The sequence below is a fragment of the Leptonychotes weddellii genome, chromosome 3 (genome assembly GCF_054177405.1).
Source record: "Leptonychotes weddellii isolate Sample4059 chromosome 3, ASM5417740v2, whole genome shotgun sequence".
Taxonomy (NCBI): domain Eukaryota; kingdom Metazoa; phylum Chordata; class Mammalia; order Carnivora; family Phocidae; genus Leptonychotes; species Leptonychotes weddellii.
In genome coordinates this window covers 55,013,075-55,031,494 of record NC_138371.1, presented here as the reverse complement: position 1 = coordinate 55,031,494, position 18,420 = coordinate 55,013,075, and the positions used below count along the sequence as shown (strand labels likewise).

Sequence of the window (18,420 nt, the reverse complement as noted above, 5' to 3'; positions counted from 1 at the left end):
AAAAATATATTCTTTTGGGTGAGGTGGTCAGAAACCGCAGCACATCAGCTTAGAAGTTAATTTGCTTATTAGAATATGCCATTACATTAATCTTTCATCATCCATTTTTCTTTTCCAAGCTGAGTTCTCCAGTTGCATGTAAAAGTTTTTAGTCACAATTAAGATGCTTGTAAAATATCTCCACTAGCCATTATCTTTTTTTTTTTTTTTTAAGATTTTATTTATTTATTTGACAGCGAGACCGCTAGAGAGGGAACACAAGCAGGGGGAGTGGGAGAGGGAGAAGCAGGCTGCCTGCCGAGCAGGGAGCCTGATGCGGATTCCAGGACCCTGGGAACATGACCTGAGCCGAAGGCAGACACTTAACGACTGAGCCACCCAGGCCGCCCCTCCACTAGCCCTCGTGTGTGTGTGTGTGTGTGTGTGTGTGTGTGTGTGTGTTTATTTATTTAATTTGACAGAGAGAGTACAAGCAGGGGGAGCGGCAGGCAGAGGCAGAGGGAGAAGCAGGCTCAATGTGGGGCTCGATCCCAGGACCCTGGGATCATGACCTGAGCCGAAGGCAGACACTTAACCGTCTGAGCCATCCAGGAGCCCCACTAACCATCATCTTCAAAGGCAACATAATTATTCTGAATTTTACTACAATAAGCTTGATTATTTAGAACACTGTTGGTTTGTTCCTCTTATGGTTGTCTCTGACCTTTGCTTTTATCAATACCTCCTGACCTCTTTCTCTCTTTTTTTTTTATTAACATATAATGTATTATTTGTTTCAGGGGTACAGGTCTGTGATTCAATTTACACAATTCACAGCACTCACCATAGCACATACCCTCCCCAATGTCCATCACCCAGCTACCCCATCTCTCCCACCCCCCACCACTCCAGCAACCCTCAGTTTGTTTCCTGAGATTAAGAGTTTCTTGGGGCGCCTGGGTGGCTCAGTTGGTTGGGCAACTGCCTTCGGCTCAGGTCATGATCCTGGAGTCCCAGGATCAAGTCCCTCATCAGGCTCCCTGCTCAGCGGGGACTGTGCTTCTCCCTCTGACCCTCCCCCCTCTCATGTGCTCTCTTTCTCTCTCATTCTCTCTCTCTCAAATAAATAAATAAAATCTTAAAAAAAAAAAAAGTCTCTTAGGGTTTGTCTCCCTCTCTGGGTTCGTCTTGTTTCATTTTTCCCTCCCTTCCCCTATGGTCGTCCCTCTCTCTCTCTCTCTCTTTTTAATTGAAGTATAATTGACATACAGTATCCTGTTAGTTTTAGGTATACATTATAGTGATTCCTTTTTTTGTTGTTTTTTTTTAATATCTTTATACATTATGAAATGATCCCCATGGCAAGTCCAGTTATCATCTGTCACCATACAAAGTTATTACAATATTATTGCCTACATTCCCTGTGCTATATGTGACATCCCCATGACTATTTTATAACTGGAATTTTGTACTTCTTAATCCCTTTCATCTATTTTGCCCAACCCCCTCAACTCCCACCCCTACGTCCAGTAACCAGCAGTTTGTTACCTATATCTAGGAATCTGTTTCTGTTTCGTCTTGTTCATTAGTTTTGTTTTTTAGATTTCATGTAGCATAATACCCTGTAGGTCCATCTGTGTTGTTGCAAATGGCAAGATTTCATTTTCTTTATGACTGAGTAATACTCCGTTGTATGCATGTATTTGTGTATGTGTGTGTGTATGTGTATATATGTATTTACGTATATCTGATCTTTATCCATTCATCTATGATGGACACTTAGGTTGCTTCCAAATCTTGCCTATTGTAAATAATGCTGCAGTGAACACAAGGGTGCATGTAGCTCTTCAAATTGGTGTTTTCATTTTCTTCCAATGAACATCCAGAAGTGGAATTGCTGGATTGTGTAGTAGTTTTTTTTTTTTTTTTAAAGATTTTATTTATTTATTTGAGAGAGAGAGAATGAGAGACAGAGAGCATGAGAGGGAGGAGGGTCAGAGGGAGAAGCAGACTCCTTGCCGAGCAGGGAGCCCAATGCGGGACTCGATCCCGGGACTCCAGGACCATGACCTGAGCCGAAGGCAGTCGCCCAACCAACTGAGCCACCCAGGCGCCCCTGTAGTAGTTCTGTCTTTAATTTTTTGAAGAACCTTCATACTGTTTTCCATAGTGGCTGCACCAATTACATTCCCAACAACAGTGTATGAGGGTTCTCCACTTTTCTCCACTTTTTTTTTTTTTTTAAGATTTATTTATTTGAGAGAGATAGTGAGAGAGAGCAGGTGTGGGGAGGAGAGGGAGAAGTAGGCTCCCTGCCGAGCCGGGAGCCCGATGCTGGGCTCCACCCCAGGACCCTGGGATCATGACCTGAGCAGAAGGCAGACACTTAACCGACTGAGCCACCCAGGCGCCCCATCTCCACTTTTTAGTATAATGTGATCCCATTTGTTTATTTTAGCTTTTGTTGCCCTTGCCTGAGGAGACTAGCCTGAAAAAATATTGCTAAGACCAATGTTAAAGAGCTTATTGCCTGTGTTTTCTTCTACGAGTTTTATGGTTTCAAGTCTTTAAACCATTTTGAATTTATTTTTGTATATGATGTACAAGAGTGGTCCAGTTTCATTCTTTTGCATGTGGCTGTCCAGTTTTCCCAATGCTCTTTATTGGAGAAACTGTCTTTCCCATTGTTTATTCTTGCTTCCTTTGTCATCGATTAATTGACCTTATATATATATATATATGGGTTTATTGCTAGGCATTCTATTCTGTTGCATTGATCTCTGTGTCTGTTTTTGTGCCAGTACCATACTGTTTTGATTACTATAGCTTTGTAGTCTAGCATACTGTGAAATCAGGGAGCGTGAGATCTCCAGATTTGTTCTTTCTCAGGATTGCTTTGGCTATTCAGGACCTTTTGTGGTTCCATACGAATTTTAGGATTGTTTGTTCTAGTTCTGTGAAAAAAGCCATTGGTATTTTGAGGGAAGTTGCATTGAATCTGTAGATTGCTTTGAGTAGTACAAACATTTTAATAACAATAATTCTTCTAAACCATGAGTACAGTGTATCTTTCCATTTATTTGTGTTGTCTTCAGTTTCTTTCATCTTATACTTTTCAGAGCCTCCTGCTTTCTCTTGAGTTAATTTCATTGCCTTTTAGTGTAAGGGTGTATGACTAAGATTGTTCAGTCTTGCTAATTGCTAGCATTTCTGGGAAAAGGTTTGGCAGAGGAAGTTGAAATACAGGGTGCAGTTTGTATTATCTGTGAACTTCAGTTGTCTATTTTATCCTTGTCTCCCACTAATATGGATTGAATTTGAGAGTAGATGAGAGCAGATTTTTAAAATTTTCTGGAGGGGCGCCTGGGTGGCTCAGTCGTTAAGCGTCTGCCTTCGGCTCAGGTCATGATTCCAGGGTCCTGGGATTGAGCCCCGCATTGGGCTCCCTGCTCTGCGGGGAGCCTGCTTCTCCCTCTCCCACTCCCCCTGCTTGTGTTCCCTCTCTCGCTGTGTCTCTCTGTGTCAAAATAAATAAAATCTTAAAAAAAAAAAAATTTCTGGATTCTTTAGGCTCTTACAGAAAAACCCTGTGTACTTACAAAAATTTAATCTTGAAATGAAAAAATAACATTAATAATATTTCACTATACTTTTTTTGATAATTGTAACTGTTTTTCATGAGTAATGCTTTTTATAAAATATATGAAAAGCTTTAAAATTATATATTGAGATTTCTGTCTTAGAATTTTATGTGAGTTTTAGGTAGCAAAACACCAATGCAGTATCAATCACAGGATACCGCCTTTGTTTTTCCAGTAGCGAAAAAATTCACACTGTTAATTTCTCTAACAATACTCAAATTTCCACAGCTTAAATGTTGTCAGGTAATGTAAGATTGAGCAAATTAAGTAGATATGGAAATTTTTTGGCTTGTGTTTGTAGCATATTTTAGGTAATCTTAGAATTCTAGTCAGTGTTAATTAAGCCTACCACTTTCGCCATGTAAAAGGACCACCTACTTAACATGCCTTTTTTAATCGCTATTTCAAAAATAACTCACCGTAGACAAATTTACACAAATGGTGCTATTTAGGAAAAGATCCTAAAGATGTAATTTGGTTTTCAAATGTGGACAAATACAAATAAAGTGTAAACATATTTATATCATAGCGGACTACCACTTATTTTCAGGCACATTCTTTATGCAGTGATGAGGAAAAGCAAAAATGGCTTCATGGAAGTTGAAATGACCATAGTGAGAGAGTATACAATCTAAAACATTTCATCATGACTGACCTAAGAACTAAATAGAATAGTTACCTTTATACTTTCCTTTTTTAAAAAGCTATTGCTAAATGTTTGGAAAACATTTGAAAGGCATGCCTTTATTAATTAAATAGATCAGGTTGTATTCTGGATCCTTGATCTATTCAGCTTAATTTCTTTTTTTTTTTAAACCCAGGTTTTGTTTTTTTTTAATTTTTTTAAAGTAGGCTCCATGTCCAGTATGGAGCCAAGTGCAGGGCTTGAACTCATAACCCTGAGATCAAGACCCAAGCTGAGATAAAGAATCAGATGCTTGACCACTTGAACCACCCAGGCGCAACCTTCTTATCTTTTCTATAAGTATATTTTTCCATAAGTTTAATTGAAGTTTAAAATAATATCCTTGAAGGTAGGGAATTTTTCAGTGATCTTCAGAAATAGAATCTGAACTTTTAGCCACAAACATTGGAACTAAAAGTTTTCAGTTAATCTTTGATTCAACATTGAATTTTAGAAAGATGAGAAGGGAGGGTGCCTGTCTGGCTTGGTCACTAGAGCATGCAATTTTTTTTTAAGATTTATTTATTTTAGAGAGCACGTGCACACACTTGCATGAGAGTGGGGGGAAGAGGAGGAGAGGGAGAGAGAAACTCAGGTGGACTCCATGGGCTGATCATGGAGCCCAGTGTGGGGCTCGATCCCATGACCCGGAGATCACAACTTGAGCCAAAACCAAGAGTCTGATGCTCAACTGACTGTGCTACCCATGTGCCTGGAGCATGTGACTCTTGATCTAAGGGTTGTGAGTTCAAGCCCCATCTTGGGCTTAGAGCCTACTAAAATAAATGAATAAAAATTTTAAAAATAAAAATTCTTTTTAAATTGATGAGATGGGTTTTTCTGTAGTGATGATTTTATTATCTGGCCAGTAATCCAATATGAAAAATGAATATTTAACTGAACTCAATTAGAAGAGTACAGATCTCTAAATCAAGTGGTTATAGGATTTTTTTCTTAAAACAGAATCTAAAGAGAAATGCATACGTTTTTCCTCTAGTGAAGCAAGATTCTGAATTCTACATTTGAAGAGCCCTTTGGTTTTATGTTCTATATTTTATGTAATATATCTGATACACATTTTCTCAAATCTGTTAATGTATAACAGTCCTTGTTTTTAAACTTAGCCTTTTATTCTCCTGTAAAAGTTCTTAAAGTAATGTGTAAACTTGCCCAGAGCAAAATATTTATTTGAAGATATTTATTACAATATATAGGTATCCTTTGAAGACTGAAAGTTAACTCTCTTTCAGCTTTGTTGAGCTCAAACCTTCGGGTTGTTCTGTCTTCCACCAGAACCGCTACTTGAAACTTAGAGTTTCTAAGAAATCTTTGAAGTACATTTGATGCAAGATGTGTGAAGTTATTTGATCATACTTTGCAATGCCTTGTTGAGAAGACAGGATATGGGGAAAGTTTTTAAAAGTTAGAATTAAATACACTCTAAATGCTTTGCAGTGTTTTAAACTGATAGATTATAAACCTCTTTATTTAAAAAGCATTTCTTGACTTTTTTTTACCTTGAACTAAAATTATACTACTTTACCCGTTACTACTATGGATTTCAATTGCCACACATCAGACCCATTAAGACTATTCCTTATTATTACAGTTTCCTGTGGTAATTATTGAAATTGTATATATTCTATAAAATATGTTTAAGATAGTCTCTTCACATTAGATAGCAGTTTAAACAAAAAATATCAAATGCAGTTTATTTGGTTTAGAGGGTAAATGAATACATATTAGAAATAAGCTGTTGGGTAAAATACTGAAGAGCTATATTTTAAATAATAGCTCTTTTTTTTTTTTTTTTTTTACTAGCTATAAACAAGTTATGTATAAATGTTGGTGGTACCAGAGCATTGAAAATAAAACTTGTTTGTGATAAACTCCATCCTTGGTTCTCTATCCTAAAATGTAACTGAATGATAATAAAGTGCTATTCATCTGCAGGTGCATTGCTTCTACTTAGTTAAAAGATGGTTGAAAGGACAGGAATTAGTAGCATGTTGTATTAGCCTTTTGTAGTGTATTTTGTCCTAAGCATCTTAATTTCCCTGTTTTGAATGCTAAGTAGCAAGGGTCTTGGTTTAGAACTAATACCCATCATGCATGTAAACGGTATGAAAGAGCTGCTTAGTAAGTTAACACAAAGTGTTCTTGTGTCAGTCCTTGTGGAAATAGATACAATACAAACATTACAGCTGAACTCACGGCAAACTCCATTAAGTAAAAACCTGGCCTCATTGTTCAGGAAAAAGTTTGAATAGAATGCAAGCTCATTTTGTTGAATGTAATGTCAGGCTTTTAGGGACTGTATTGAGGGATAAGGTTTTGTTAAGTTGAGACCAATTCATTAAGTTTTATTGCCTGGTGAGAAGCAGTAATACTTTATTGTAAGACTTCATCAAATATTCATGGTTAAAGAGAAGTAGTAAATGTATTCAATCAAGTGGTCTTTTGGGGTTTTGAAAGGGATTATGAAGTCTGCTCAGCTGATAGTTTTAACATTCATTGAGGTTGTTTAACAAGGGTAATTTTAGTCTCTGAGTTTAATTTTGTTGTCCAGGCTTGTCTCTTTTTACTGTCACAAATCCAAGTCTATAAAAATTGTGTCACATTATAGAGATGAGTGGATAATATATTCATTCATATAAATTATGTATGTCCTAAGTGGGTATATTTTTTAAATTATCATGTTAATACTGAGTTTAACGTATGAGGGAGTTATGACCTGTCCACTTGTTCAATGTGAGTTTGCTTTTTGTTTGGTCAGACTATAGCCTCACCTTACTACTGTTTGTGATCTTTTCATGTCTTGGATAATATTGCCTTCTTGACGTACATAAAATAATAAGCAGCCTTTTGTTTGGGCCAGTTCAAATTGTACTGAAAGGATATAGTCAGCATTTTGTAGATGCTGTTAGAAATTTCAGTAGCATAGTCCTCATTCTTGTACTTGATTTCAGGCTACCTGTCTCTCCTTTTTTATTTTTGTATTACACTTCTCATCTCAGATTGGGTGATAGTCTCTTGTGCACACAAAATTCATCCTTTCCCAGTTCTCAATGTGTTTACTTCTTTAATACTGTGAACTGCAGTTTTGTGATTTTTGTGAGTTTTGTCCATTTCAAAGAAATAAGCATATTCAACTAAAAGTCAAATTTGTTACGAATTTTTTCTTATGTCTTTTAACCTCTATTCTTTAGGCAGATGATGTTGAGGGCAAAATTAGACAAATCATCCCACCTGGATTTTGTACAAACACAAATGATTTTCTTTCTTTGCTGGAAAAAGAAGTTGATTTCAAGCCATTTGGAACCTTACTCCATACATACTCTGTTCTCAGTCCAACAGGAGGGGAAAACTTTACCTTTCAGATATACAAGGTAAAGATAAATCTGAATATTTCTTGGGTAAAAAGTGCTCCATTTGCCTGAAACCTGTATGCTGTTTTGTTGTTATTTTCATTGACTCATTTCTAGCTTCAGGAAACAAGTTTCTGTCAGCATTAAAAACAAAGATCTATTTTGTGTGTGTGTGTACACATCTTAATCTGAGACTTCTAAACACTTTCCCACAGGATAGTTTTGTGTTCTACAGACTTTCACTTACCTCTGTGATGAGTTTCACCTGACTTTTCCTGGCTTTTTCCCTAGGCTGACATGACATGTAGAGGCTTTCGAGAATATCATGAAAGGCTTCAGACCTTTTTGATGTGGTTTATTGAAACTGCTAGCTTTATTGACGTGGATGATGAAAGATGGCACTACTTTCTAGTGTAAGTACAGTTCTAAAGCAACAGTAGACCTTATTACCTCCACAAAGCCAGCATTTTAATTGTGGCGGCCCAATTATTGGGACAGTATAATGATATTTTTCCCAGGAAAGAAAAACTATTGTTTATGAGGCTTGAGTTTTCCTTCATTATGCTTTCGGAGACCTTGAGAATAGAGCTGAATTAAATGCTGTTGTCCGTTAGGACCCTGAATGTAGGCTTAAACAGTAAAATGAGCTTTGCCTGTGTTTTCTTTTACTTGCCACCTATTCATCTTTATAATAGGCAAGTGCACTGAAGTGATGTAAAGAGGTCTGATTTATCCAAGTTGCTGCACACCAATTAAGTGAATTGTACATTCAGAACATAGCAGGTGTACCCATTGGGCCCTCACAGAGTAGCTTGCTGACACTGAAAATTCAGTCAGAGAATGGAAAAGAAAATGGACACTGCATGGGAGCGCGACTGTAATTGACCTGCTTGGCTTTCTGTTTTATCTGCAGATTTGAGAAGTATAATAAGGATGGAGCTACGCTCTTTGCGACCGTAGGCTACATGACAGTCTATAATTACTATGTGTACCCAGACAAAACCCGGCCACGTGTAAGGTAATTGGCGGTATAACACGTGCCTTGTCTTTTATTTCAGAAGAAGGAACTGCTGAAGTTTCCAATACTTGTTATAATAGTGTTGATTTGTTTAAAAAAATCACCATTATTCATTGGCTATGTACTGATTTATTTCATTGTTCCCTTTGAAACACTGTAGAAGATTAAACCAATTTTGAGTATCAGTAATTTTTGGATTTCTTGAAGGTTGACTGAAAAAAAAACCCACTAACTTTAAAATGTTAATACTACAGTGATTTGCAATTTTTAAACAGATCATGTTGTTATATTTTAATTTTACAATCATTTCTTTACTGTAGTCAGATGCTGATACTGACTCCATTTCAAGGTCAAGGCCATGGTGCTCAACTTCTTGAAACAGTTCATAGATACTACATTGCATCTCCTTCTGTTCTTGATATTACAGGTATGTAAAATTTGATTTGTTACTGAAAGCCTTTCTAAAGAATCTCTTTACTGATTAATTTTGGTTTTGTCAAAAGTAACTATTCTGTTTTAAATAGCAGCATTCTCTTGGGGTCTTTTTGGAACTGTGTAAAGATGGCTTATATGGTTACATTTTAAGTTATAATAAGCCTTTGGTGTGATTGGATTGTATATCCAAGTAAGAAGTGCTTTATGAATTGAACAGATTGAAGATAATAAATTGAATGTATATTGGGAAATCGTGGTCAGGTATATGTACTTTGTAAGTGTGGTGTGACTTAGTTCAGTTTATTTGGCCAACCATTGCATTGCTCAGAGGCCCTTCTCTAATTTTCATGTAGAGGAAGAATATTCTAAACCTCACTGAGAAAGAAAAACCAAGGCAAATAATTCCTGAATAGAATACACATTTCTTAAGGCATGTGTTTTTTATTCCTAAAATGCATGCCTTCACACCAGTAGTTTATAAGGTGAAATGCAGGCCTATTTGTTTTGGAAACATCTTTCATTATGAATTAGCCAGAGAAGAAGTATTATGAATAGGATTCTTAGGAGAAGGAGAGAGACTTTCCTCTTTAAAGTCATCATTAGATGGAGTTACAGATGATAGTATGTAAACATGTGAACTACCACAGAACAAAGTGGCCCTGGAACATTTATGTTGTCATTATTTTCTTTCCCCTGAGTAACACTGTTTCAAATTTGTTAACTCAGAAAGTTGCTGATTAAACTGAAAGTCACCCTTTTTTTTTCTTCATGAAAAATATGATACCAGATATTCATATCCAAATTAGGTATTACATTTTATTAATTCATAACAGTTTGAGTACATTTTTGTTTTTAAAACTGCAATGCTTAAAAAAAATAAAAACTGCAATGCTTAACACACACTAAAATTTAATTTGTTTAAAAAATTATGTTTTGGCATTTTATTTTACCACTTCGTTTAAGGACACCAAAAAAAAAAAAAAAAGTACTGGATGTGGGACTAAAGAATATAAGTAGGCTTGTGAAAAGAATGTAAATAGGCTAACAGGCAGATTTTTAGCTTTTCATGTAATGTAGTGGTTTTGCTTGTACAGAGTAAATAAAATTAAAGTTACTCCAAAAGAGATTCTGAATTGATCCTATAGATTAATAAAAAAACATTTTGTTTTTAAAAGGGAGTTCCATGTTTATAGAGTTGAATTATTTTTTCATCTGACTTTTGTGCTACTGTGAAATGGTTTAGAAATTTGGGAGATAAAGAAGTAACTGCTTAAGTTGGTTTATATCAAAAGTTACAAATTGTTTAAGTGACACCTTTACTAGCTAAGTGAAAAATTATAGAAACATAATAAAAATGATTACACTTCTTTTTAACTAAGCTAAAAATTGTTTAGCTTCTGTTTACTTTATAGAGCTTGGACTTGGTGTTACACGAAGGGACTTTTTTTGGTGATTTTAATCTAGAGACCTAGAGTTCACATAAGTAGTCTTTGTCTTCTCTAGTGGGTAATGTGCCAGCAGGAGTTGTTTCTGTGAAGCCTCTTAACCATTTTCTTCTGTCTACTCCAACCAATAAAGTCCTTGATACTTAGCACCAATTAGCAGATAAAGAATTTTATTTCTTAAATCTCAGTGAAGAGTCATCAATAGTGGTAGCCTTTATTCATTGCAAACTGAAGTCTCCAAAGAGAAAAGACTAAACATGCTAAAGGACTTCTGAATTTGAAAACTAGATATCAGCTTTTATTTTCAGCGTTAACATTTCTCAGCATTATAAATTACTAAAAATGCCTTATCAGCTGTTTTCATGAAGATATTTCTTTTAGATTTCCATACCCAGTCTTTTTAAAAAAGAAAATAACAGAATTTTGCATATTTTAGTCATTTTAGTTCCTGTTTCTCCATTATTTTGTATATATATTTTTAACTTTGTGGATCTTTAGCAGGTTCTGGATCTCCCTTTGCAATCCCAAATATTCTTTATATAGAGATGGCTTTTTGCTTACTTGACATACAGCCAGATATAGTAATAATTAAAAGTTAACATTGACAGGCCTATGTTACAGGATAGATAGGTGTTTGTGGTGTAATTGCCATTCATTTTCTTTTTTTAGCACTTAATTTTAAAGTAAAATACTGAAAGACAGTTCTTTATATCATGTACATCTTCCTGTTGAGGATGTCACTATCTTAAGATTTGAGTACACCTCAGTTGTGTGACCTTGTAAATTGAATCAATGATTTGCTGCTTCTAGAATTATGAAGAGATGCATTTGGCAATAGAAACTGATCTTGGGCTGGAGTATATATCAATATTACTAATCTATCAGTTGTGTATTAAGAGCTAATTATAAGTGTCCTTTAAATATGCCTTATAGTACTGGAATGGAATATAGAATTATCTATAAGCTTTTTATACTTAGGTGGTTTGTGCTATCTCATTTTGTATGATTTTATCTCTAATACAGCACATTAATATTGAGGTTTTTTAAAAAAATGATAGAGGAGCACTTAAATTGTTAGATGATGTATTTGGAAAAAACTCAGTTTTTGATTTTGCAAGTCACTATGGATTTATACTCAAGAAAATTTCATCTTTTAAATGTATTGCTCATCTTTGTAGCACAGAAACAAAGGAATTGAAAGGTGTCACGAATTATTGAGTATCACTATTTTAAGTTCATTTTCAGTCTGACACTTTTGGTTAAAGTGCTTAAATATTGAAATGGTGACTTGGCCCCTTACATCATCAGTCTATAACAGCTTATGTAAAGCTAAATGGAAATTTTTTGCCTTTTTTTTATTTGTGTGCAAATTTCTGATAGGAATATGGCAAGAGTTTTTAGATTATTCTCAACTGTCATTCTTTTTCCTAGGATATGTTTTTTCCTAATCTTCTGAGGTCATATAAGTTACTTAAGCTATCACTCATACTAAATTTTATTTCAAATTGATATTAGCAACACAGTTCTTTTTTCTAAATCAGTTTAGAAGAGGTAGACTTGGAAAAATTGACATTGAATAAGCTTGAGCCTCATTTGTTAGTATTTAAAAAAATTTTTTTAAAGAGATGCTTCTTTGAGAATTTTTGTCACTTAGTAGAGGTTTAATTAAAACAACTTTATTGAGGTATGATTTCCATACCATAAAATTCACCCATTTTAAGTGTACAGTTCAGTGAGTTTTAGTGTGTCTGCCTAGTTTGCAGCCAGTCCTGTTTTAGAATATTTCTATCACAGTAAAGAGATCCCACATGTCCATTTGCAGGCAGTCCCTATTCCCAGTCTCTTACATTGAGGTCTGTGATCCATTTCGAGTTGTTTTTGTGTGTTAGTTTCTAAAATCATCTTTTTACATTTGGCTATCCAGTTAACCCCATACCATTTGTTAAAAAGACTGTTTTTCCCCTATTAAGTTGTCTTGGTACCTGTGTTGAAAATCAGTTGACCATAAATGTAAAGATGTATTTCTAGACTCTAATCATCTGTATATGTCTATCCGTATGCCAGTATCATACTGTCTTGATTAGTTTACTGTAGCTTTATATTGAGTTGGGTTTTTTAAAATGATAATGTGAAGTTTAATATGCCAAATACATACATTGAATTTGTGGAGTGTGGTTTGCCTGGGTGCTGCAGAGTAAACAGAAGTTTTTTGAAATGATAGATGAGTAGGGTTAAAAATGGATACTGGCCCTGCCCAGGTGGCTGGGAATGGGGAGGGAGAGGCAGAGAGAGGAGGCTTCAGTTAGAGGGGGCTGGCCAGGGACAAGCCATGACCCTCAGAGACTCGAAGTATAGTCTCTCTCTGAGTGAGCACCCACGCAACACAGTCCAGGTCTGGTTGTTGCAAACTCATCAGTAGCTGACCCCAGCACAACCGCCCCTTACGGTGCAATCTACCTGGCAAATGAAAACTTCTTAACCACCTCCTATATACTCCCTCTTCCCCCCAACAGAGATTCTGAATTCTGAAGACAAAACCATTCCATTGGTTACATAGGAAATACAGTCCTTATCTTTTTGTCTCAAAGATTCCCTCCCCAGTCCCCCAGCTCTCCTTTCTCCCCAAATGATTTATGTGCCAAGATGATGAAGAGGAGGCCCCAGGCCACAGGGGGGCTTCTAGCTCTGAGGGGCTGCTTCAGTGGCGCCAGGGCATAGAGTGGGCAAGACACAGCAGAGGTCCTGGCAGTAGGGCCCACTTCCTCCCACAGGCCATGCTTACTTATTTGGAGTAAGTAATTGCATTCATTTCCCTGATAAATTTGCACCTTTTGCTTTTCTTGCTGCTGCTTTCTTCCTGGTGACCTCCTGCACTTCTTTCTGCTCTTTATGGCTGATCTCCAGCCAGGTGAGGTCAACCTTGGCCTGTTCTGTCTTCCCACTAAATGCATTTTAATGTAATGCTCTTTTGCTTTCTCTCTATCTTCTTTCCTTGAAAGCTCCTTTGACTTGTCCAGATCCATCTGTGTTACCTTTCTGATTATGTGTGCCACCCGGTTGTGGTTCTTGATGTTGATGAGCCATTTTACACCTTTGCTGGTGGTCATCTTCATTATCCTCAGCTTCTTTCCTTGCTTCTCCTCTTCCCTGGCCTTTTGCTTTCCAGCCTAGAGCTGTGTATCCTTTTCCTAGGGGCTCATGTACTGCCGGCTAGGCCTTTGTGGCCTCCCTTGCTCCCTTTTTATGTGTCATGGCTCCTGCAGCAGTAGTGCCTCAGCCTTTCTGTTGAGTTTTGAAATCAGAAAGTATTCCAGTCGTGTTCTTTTTCAAAATTATTTTGGTTATACAAGATCTCTTGTGTTTTCATAAACTTTCTTTTTCTGTTTTCGGCTTATTTGATTCCCACTTTGATTTTTATTATTTTCTTGTTTCTTGGGGTTCATTTTGCTCTTACTCTTTTTTTTTTTCTTTAAAGATTTTATTTATTTATTTGACAGAGAGAGAGACAGCTAGAGAGGGAACACAAGCAGGGGGGAGTGAGAGAGGGAGAAGCAGGCTTCCCGCCGAGCAGGGAGCCCGATGCGGGGCTCGATCCCAGGACCCTGGAATCATGACCTGAAAGGATAGTCTTTCTTTCTTTCTTTTTTTTTTTTTTTAAAGATTTTATTTATTTGACAGAGAGAGCAGAAGCAGAGGGAGAGAGAGGGAGAAGCAGGCTCCCCGCTGAGCAAGGAGCCCGATGTGGGACTTGATCCTAGGACCCTGGGATCATGACCCGGGCCAAAGGCAGCCGCTTAACCGACTGAGCCACCCAGGCGTCCCTCATTTTGCTCTTATTCTAATGAAGACTGAAACTTAGGTGTTTTTTGTTTGTTTTTATTTATTTGAGAGAGAGTGAGCACAAGCAGCGGGGAGCAGCAGAGGGAGAGGGAGAAGCAGGCTCCCCACTGAGCAGGGAGGTGGATGTAGGGCTCTGTCCCAGGACCCCGGGATTATGACCTGAGCCAAAGGCAGACACTTAACCGACTGAGCCACCCAGGCACCCTGAAACTTAGGTTTTTAATTTGATTTGATGTCCTCCTTTTTTAATATAGACATTTAAACATATAAATACTTCCATATTTATTTGTAACATGTATATTTATATATGAATATAAGCACTGTCTTTTTTTTTTTTTTAAGATTTTATTTATTTGCGAGAGAGACAATGAGAGACAGAGAGCATGAGAGGGAGGAGGGTCAGAGGGAGAAGCAGACTCCCCACTGAGCAGGGAGCCCGATGCGGGACCCGATCCCGGGACTCCAGGATCATGACCCGAGCCGAAGGCAGTCGCTTAACCAACTGAGCCACCCGGGTGCCCTGAATATAAGCACTGTCTTAACTGATCACATACATTTTCTTTTTTTTTTAAGATTTTATTTATTTATTTGACGGAGAGAGACACAGCAAGAGAGGGGACACAAGCAGGGGGAGTGGGAGAGGGAGAGGGAGAAGCAGGCTTCCTGCTGATCAGGGAGCTGGACGTGGGGCTCGATCCCAGGACCATGGGATCATGACCTGAGCCGAAGGCCGACGCTTAATCAACTGAGCCACTCAGGCGCCCCCACATAAATTTTCATAAATGCTTTCATTCAGTTCAAAATACCTTGTTCTTTTCTCTTTTTTTTTTAAGTAATCTCTATACCCAATGTGGGGCCCAAACTCACAATCCTGAGATCAAGAGTCGCATGCTCTACCTACTGAGCCAGCCAGGTGCCCTGGTTCAAAATCTCTTCTTATGGCTTTTTGATCCATGGGTTATTTAGAAGCATGTTGTTTAATTTCCAAATATTGTGGATTGCCAAATTTCCTTCTTTTGATATCTAATTCTGTTGTTGTCAGAAAGCATGTTTTGTATGACTTTAGTTCTTTTTCATTTATTGAGTTTTGTTTTATGGTTTACCTTAGGGGTCCACAAACTTTTTATTTAAAGGGCTAAGTAATAAATATTTTATGCTTTGCAAAGCCATGTATGTTTTTTGGTTGCCATAGGTGAGACTTGGCCAATGGGCCATTGTTTACTGATTTTTTGCCCAACCTATGATCTATGCTGGAGAATGTTCCATGTGTGCTTGAAAAGAATGTGTATTCTGCTGTTGCTGGGTGAAATGTTACCTAACTACGAGCTAGTCAAGTTAGTTGATAGAACCGTTCAAGTCTTCTCTAGATTTGCTGATTTTTCTGTCTGGTTGTTCTAGCCATTATTGAGTAGTATTGAAATTTCCAGCTATTTTTGTTGAATTGTCTATTTCTTCCCCTCATTCTGTCAGCTTTTAATTCATTTACTTTGGGCCTCTGTTGTTAGTTGTGTGTGTCTTTTTATAACTTTAACATCTTCATGAATTAACTTGTCATTATAAAATGTGCCTTTTTTTTCCTCTTGTAATTTTTTTCATTTTGAACTGTATTTTTTCCCAGTTGTTTTTTATTGTGCCAATGCTTAAACTCATCCTTTGACTGTCAGCCTTTGAATCTAAAATGATTCTGTTGTAGACAGCATATAGTTGGATCTTTTTTTATCCAGTGACAATCTCTGCTTTTTGATTGGAGTCTTTAGTATATTTAGATTTAATGTAATTATCACTATGGTTGGAATTATGCCTCCCATCATGCTGTTTGTTTTCTCTGTTGCTTTTCATTGTTCTACTTTTGTTTCTCCTTTGATGCCTTCTTTTGTGTTAAATAGATTTATTTTATTTTATTTTTTTAAATAGGCTCCACGCCCAGTGTGGAGCCCAGTTCAGTTCTTGAACTCACCACCCTGAGATCAAGACGTGAGCTGAGATCAAGAGTCAGATGCTTAACTGACTGAGCCACCCAGGCACCCTATAAATAGATATATTTTAAATGAACAGTTTTAATTCCTTTGTTTTGTTTTTGTTTTTCACTTTTTTTTTTAAGGTACTCTCTTAGTGGTTTCTCTGGGGATTACAATATGCATCTTAATTTATCACAGTTTACCTCAGATTAATATTCAGTTCCAGTAAAATAAAGAAATTCTTTCATTGTAATTATTCTTCCTCCCCTCATTGTTCTACTGTTGTCATATATATTACATTTTTATATGTTAGGTACCAAACATTGGTTTTATAATTATTTTTAATGTAATTGTCTTTTAAAGAAGTTGAGAGGAGAAAAGAGAAAAATATATTTATACCAACATTTACATTTATTTTCATAATTAATTATCAGTGTTCTTAATTTCTTCATATAGATTTGAGGTATTGTGTTCTTTTAACCTGAAGAACTTCTTTAGTATTTCTTGTAAGGGCAGGTCTGCTAGTAACACATTTCTTTGATCTTTACTTTTCTGAGAATATCTTTATTTTACCTGCATTTTGAAGGATAATTTTGCTGGATATAGAATTCTTGTTTGACGGTTATTTTTCTTTCAGTATTTTGAATATATCACCCCGCTGACTTCTGGCCATCTGTGGTTTCTGATGAGTGGTTTTCCTCTTGCTGCTTTCAGGTTTTCCTGTTTGTCTCTGGCTTTTGACAGGGTTTGTACTTAAGTTATTTTGTTATTTTGTTCATCATCTGTGTACATTCCTAATAAACCATAATTTCATACCAAACTGATACAGTGACAGGATTTCACTTTAAAGCAATAGTCATATAATACTTACTTAATAATTACATGTATATGATGTTAATACCATAAGGAGGCATTACGAAGGTATTCAGTACGGGGCACCTGGGTGGCTCAGTTGGTTAAGTGTCTGCCTTTGGCTCAGGGCATGATCCCAGAGTCGTGAGATCAAGCCCCGCATCAGGCTCCCTGCTCCTTGGGGAGCCTGCTTCTCCCTCTCCCTCTGCCTGCCGCTCCCCCTGTTTGTGCTCTCTCTCTCTCTCTGTCAAATAACTAAAAAAAAAAAAAAAGTATTCAGTGCATACAGATTGAATGAATGGAGGATTGGATAATGACTCAGAATCATAAAACATTACCCCTTGCTCAGAATTTTTTTAATAAACAGCTTTATTGAGATATAGTTAACATATCATACAATTCACTTAAATTGTACAATTTTTGAAATATTTACAGTGTAGCCATTATCATAATCTAATTTTGGAATATTCCTTTCTCCCAAAATAGAAACCCAGTACTCATTAGCAGTCACTCCTTTCCTCTTCCACCCCCCACCACCTATACCCCTCCAGCTCTAGGCAACCACTAATCTACTTTTAGTCTCTATAGATTTGCCTCTTCTGGACATTGAAGTTCATATAATATATCATGCTTCTTTCACTTGGCATGTTTTCAAGGTTCATCCTTATTATAGCATGTATTCGTACTTTATTTCTTTTTATTGACAATGAATATTCCCATTGTGTAGATATACCAAATTTTATGTATCCATTTATCAATTGATGGACATTTGGGTTGTTTCTACTTTTTGGCTCTTAGGAATAGTGCTACTGTGAATATTTGTGTACAGGTGTTTGTGTAGACCTATGTTTCATACCTCTTGGGTACATACCTAGGAGTAGAAATGGTGGAAAATCTGGTAACTATGTTTCACCTTTTGAGGTACCACCAGGCTATTTTCCAAAGTGGCTGTACCAATTTTACATTTCCACCAGTAGTATGAAGGTTTCAGTTTCTCTACACTCTCATCAATATTTGTTACTTTTTTATTCTAGTTGTTCTAGTGGATGGAATTTTATTTCATTGTGTTTTTGATTTGCATTTTTTTTTTGTGGCTAATGATGTTGAGCATCTTTTCATGTGCTTTTTGTCCCTTTGTATATCTTTTTGAGAAATGTCTGTTTAGATCCTTTGTTTTTTTAATTGGGTTCTCTTTTTCT

General features: G+C 36.6%; 2 protein-coding genes and 1 pseudogene across 3 annotated transcripts in view; 1 reads left to right on the top strand and 2 right to left on the bottom strand.

Moving 5' to 3' along the window:
• The window catches only part of SLC25A12 (solute carrier family 25 member 12), a 197,543-nt gene that overhangs the window by 151,307 nt on the left and 27,816 nt on the right, over positions 1–18,420 (bottom strand). The gene's annotated exons all lie outside the window — the stretch shown is intronic.
• The window catches only part of HAT1 (histone acetyltransferase 1), a 61,623-nt gene that overhangs the window by 29,065 nt on the left and 14,138 nt on the right, over positions 1–18,420 (top strand). The window contains exons 5-8 of the mRNA XM_006731793.3: positions 7,515–7,694; positions 7,965–8,086; positions 8,587–8,691; positions 9,012–9,118. Of these exons, the coding sequence (XP_006731856.1) occupies positions 7,515–7,694; positions 7,965–8,086; positions 8,587–8,691; positions 9,012–9,118 (514 nt within the window). The remainder of the gene's footprint in view (positions 1–7,514; positions 7,695–7,964; positions 8,087–8,586; positions 8,692–9,011; positions 9,119–18,420) is intronic.
• LOC115940416 (28 kDa heat- and acid-stable phosphoprotein-like) lies at positions 12,205–18,090 on the bottom strand (annotated as a pseudogene).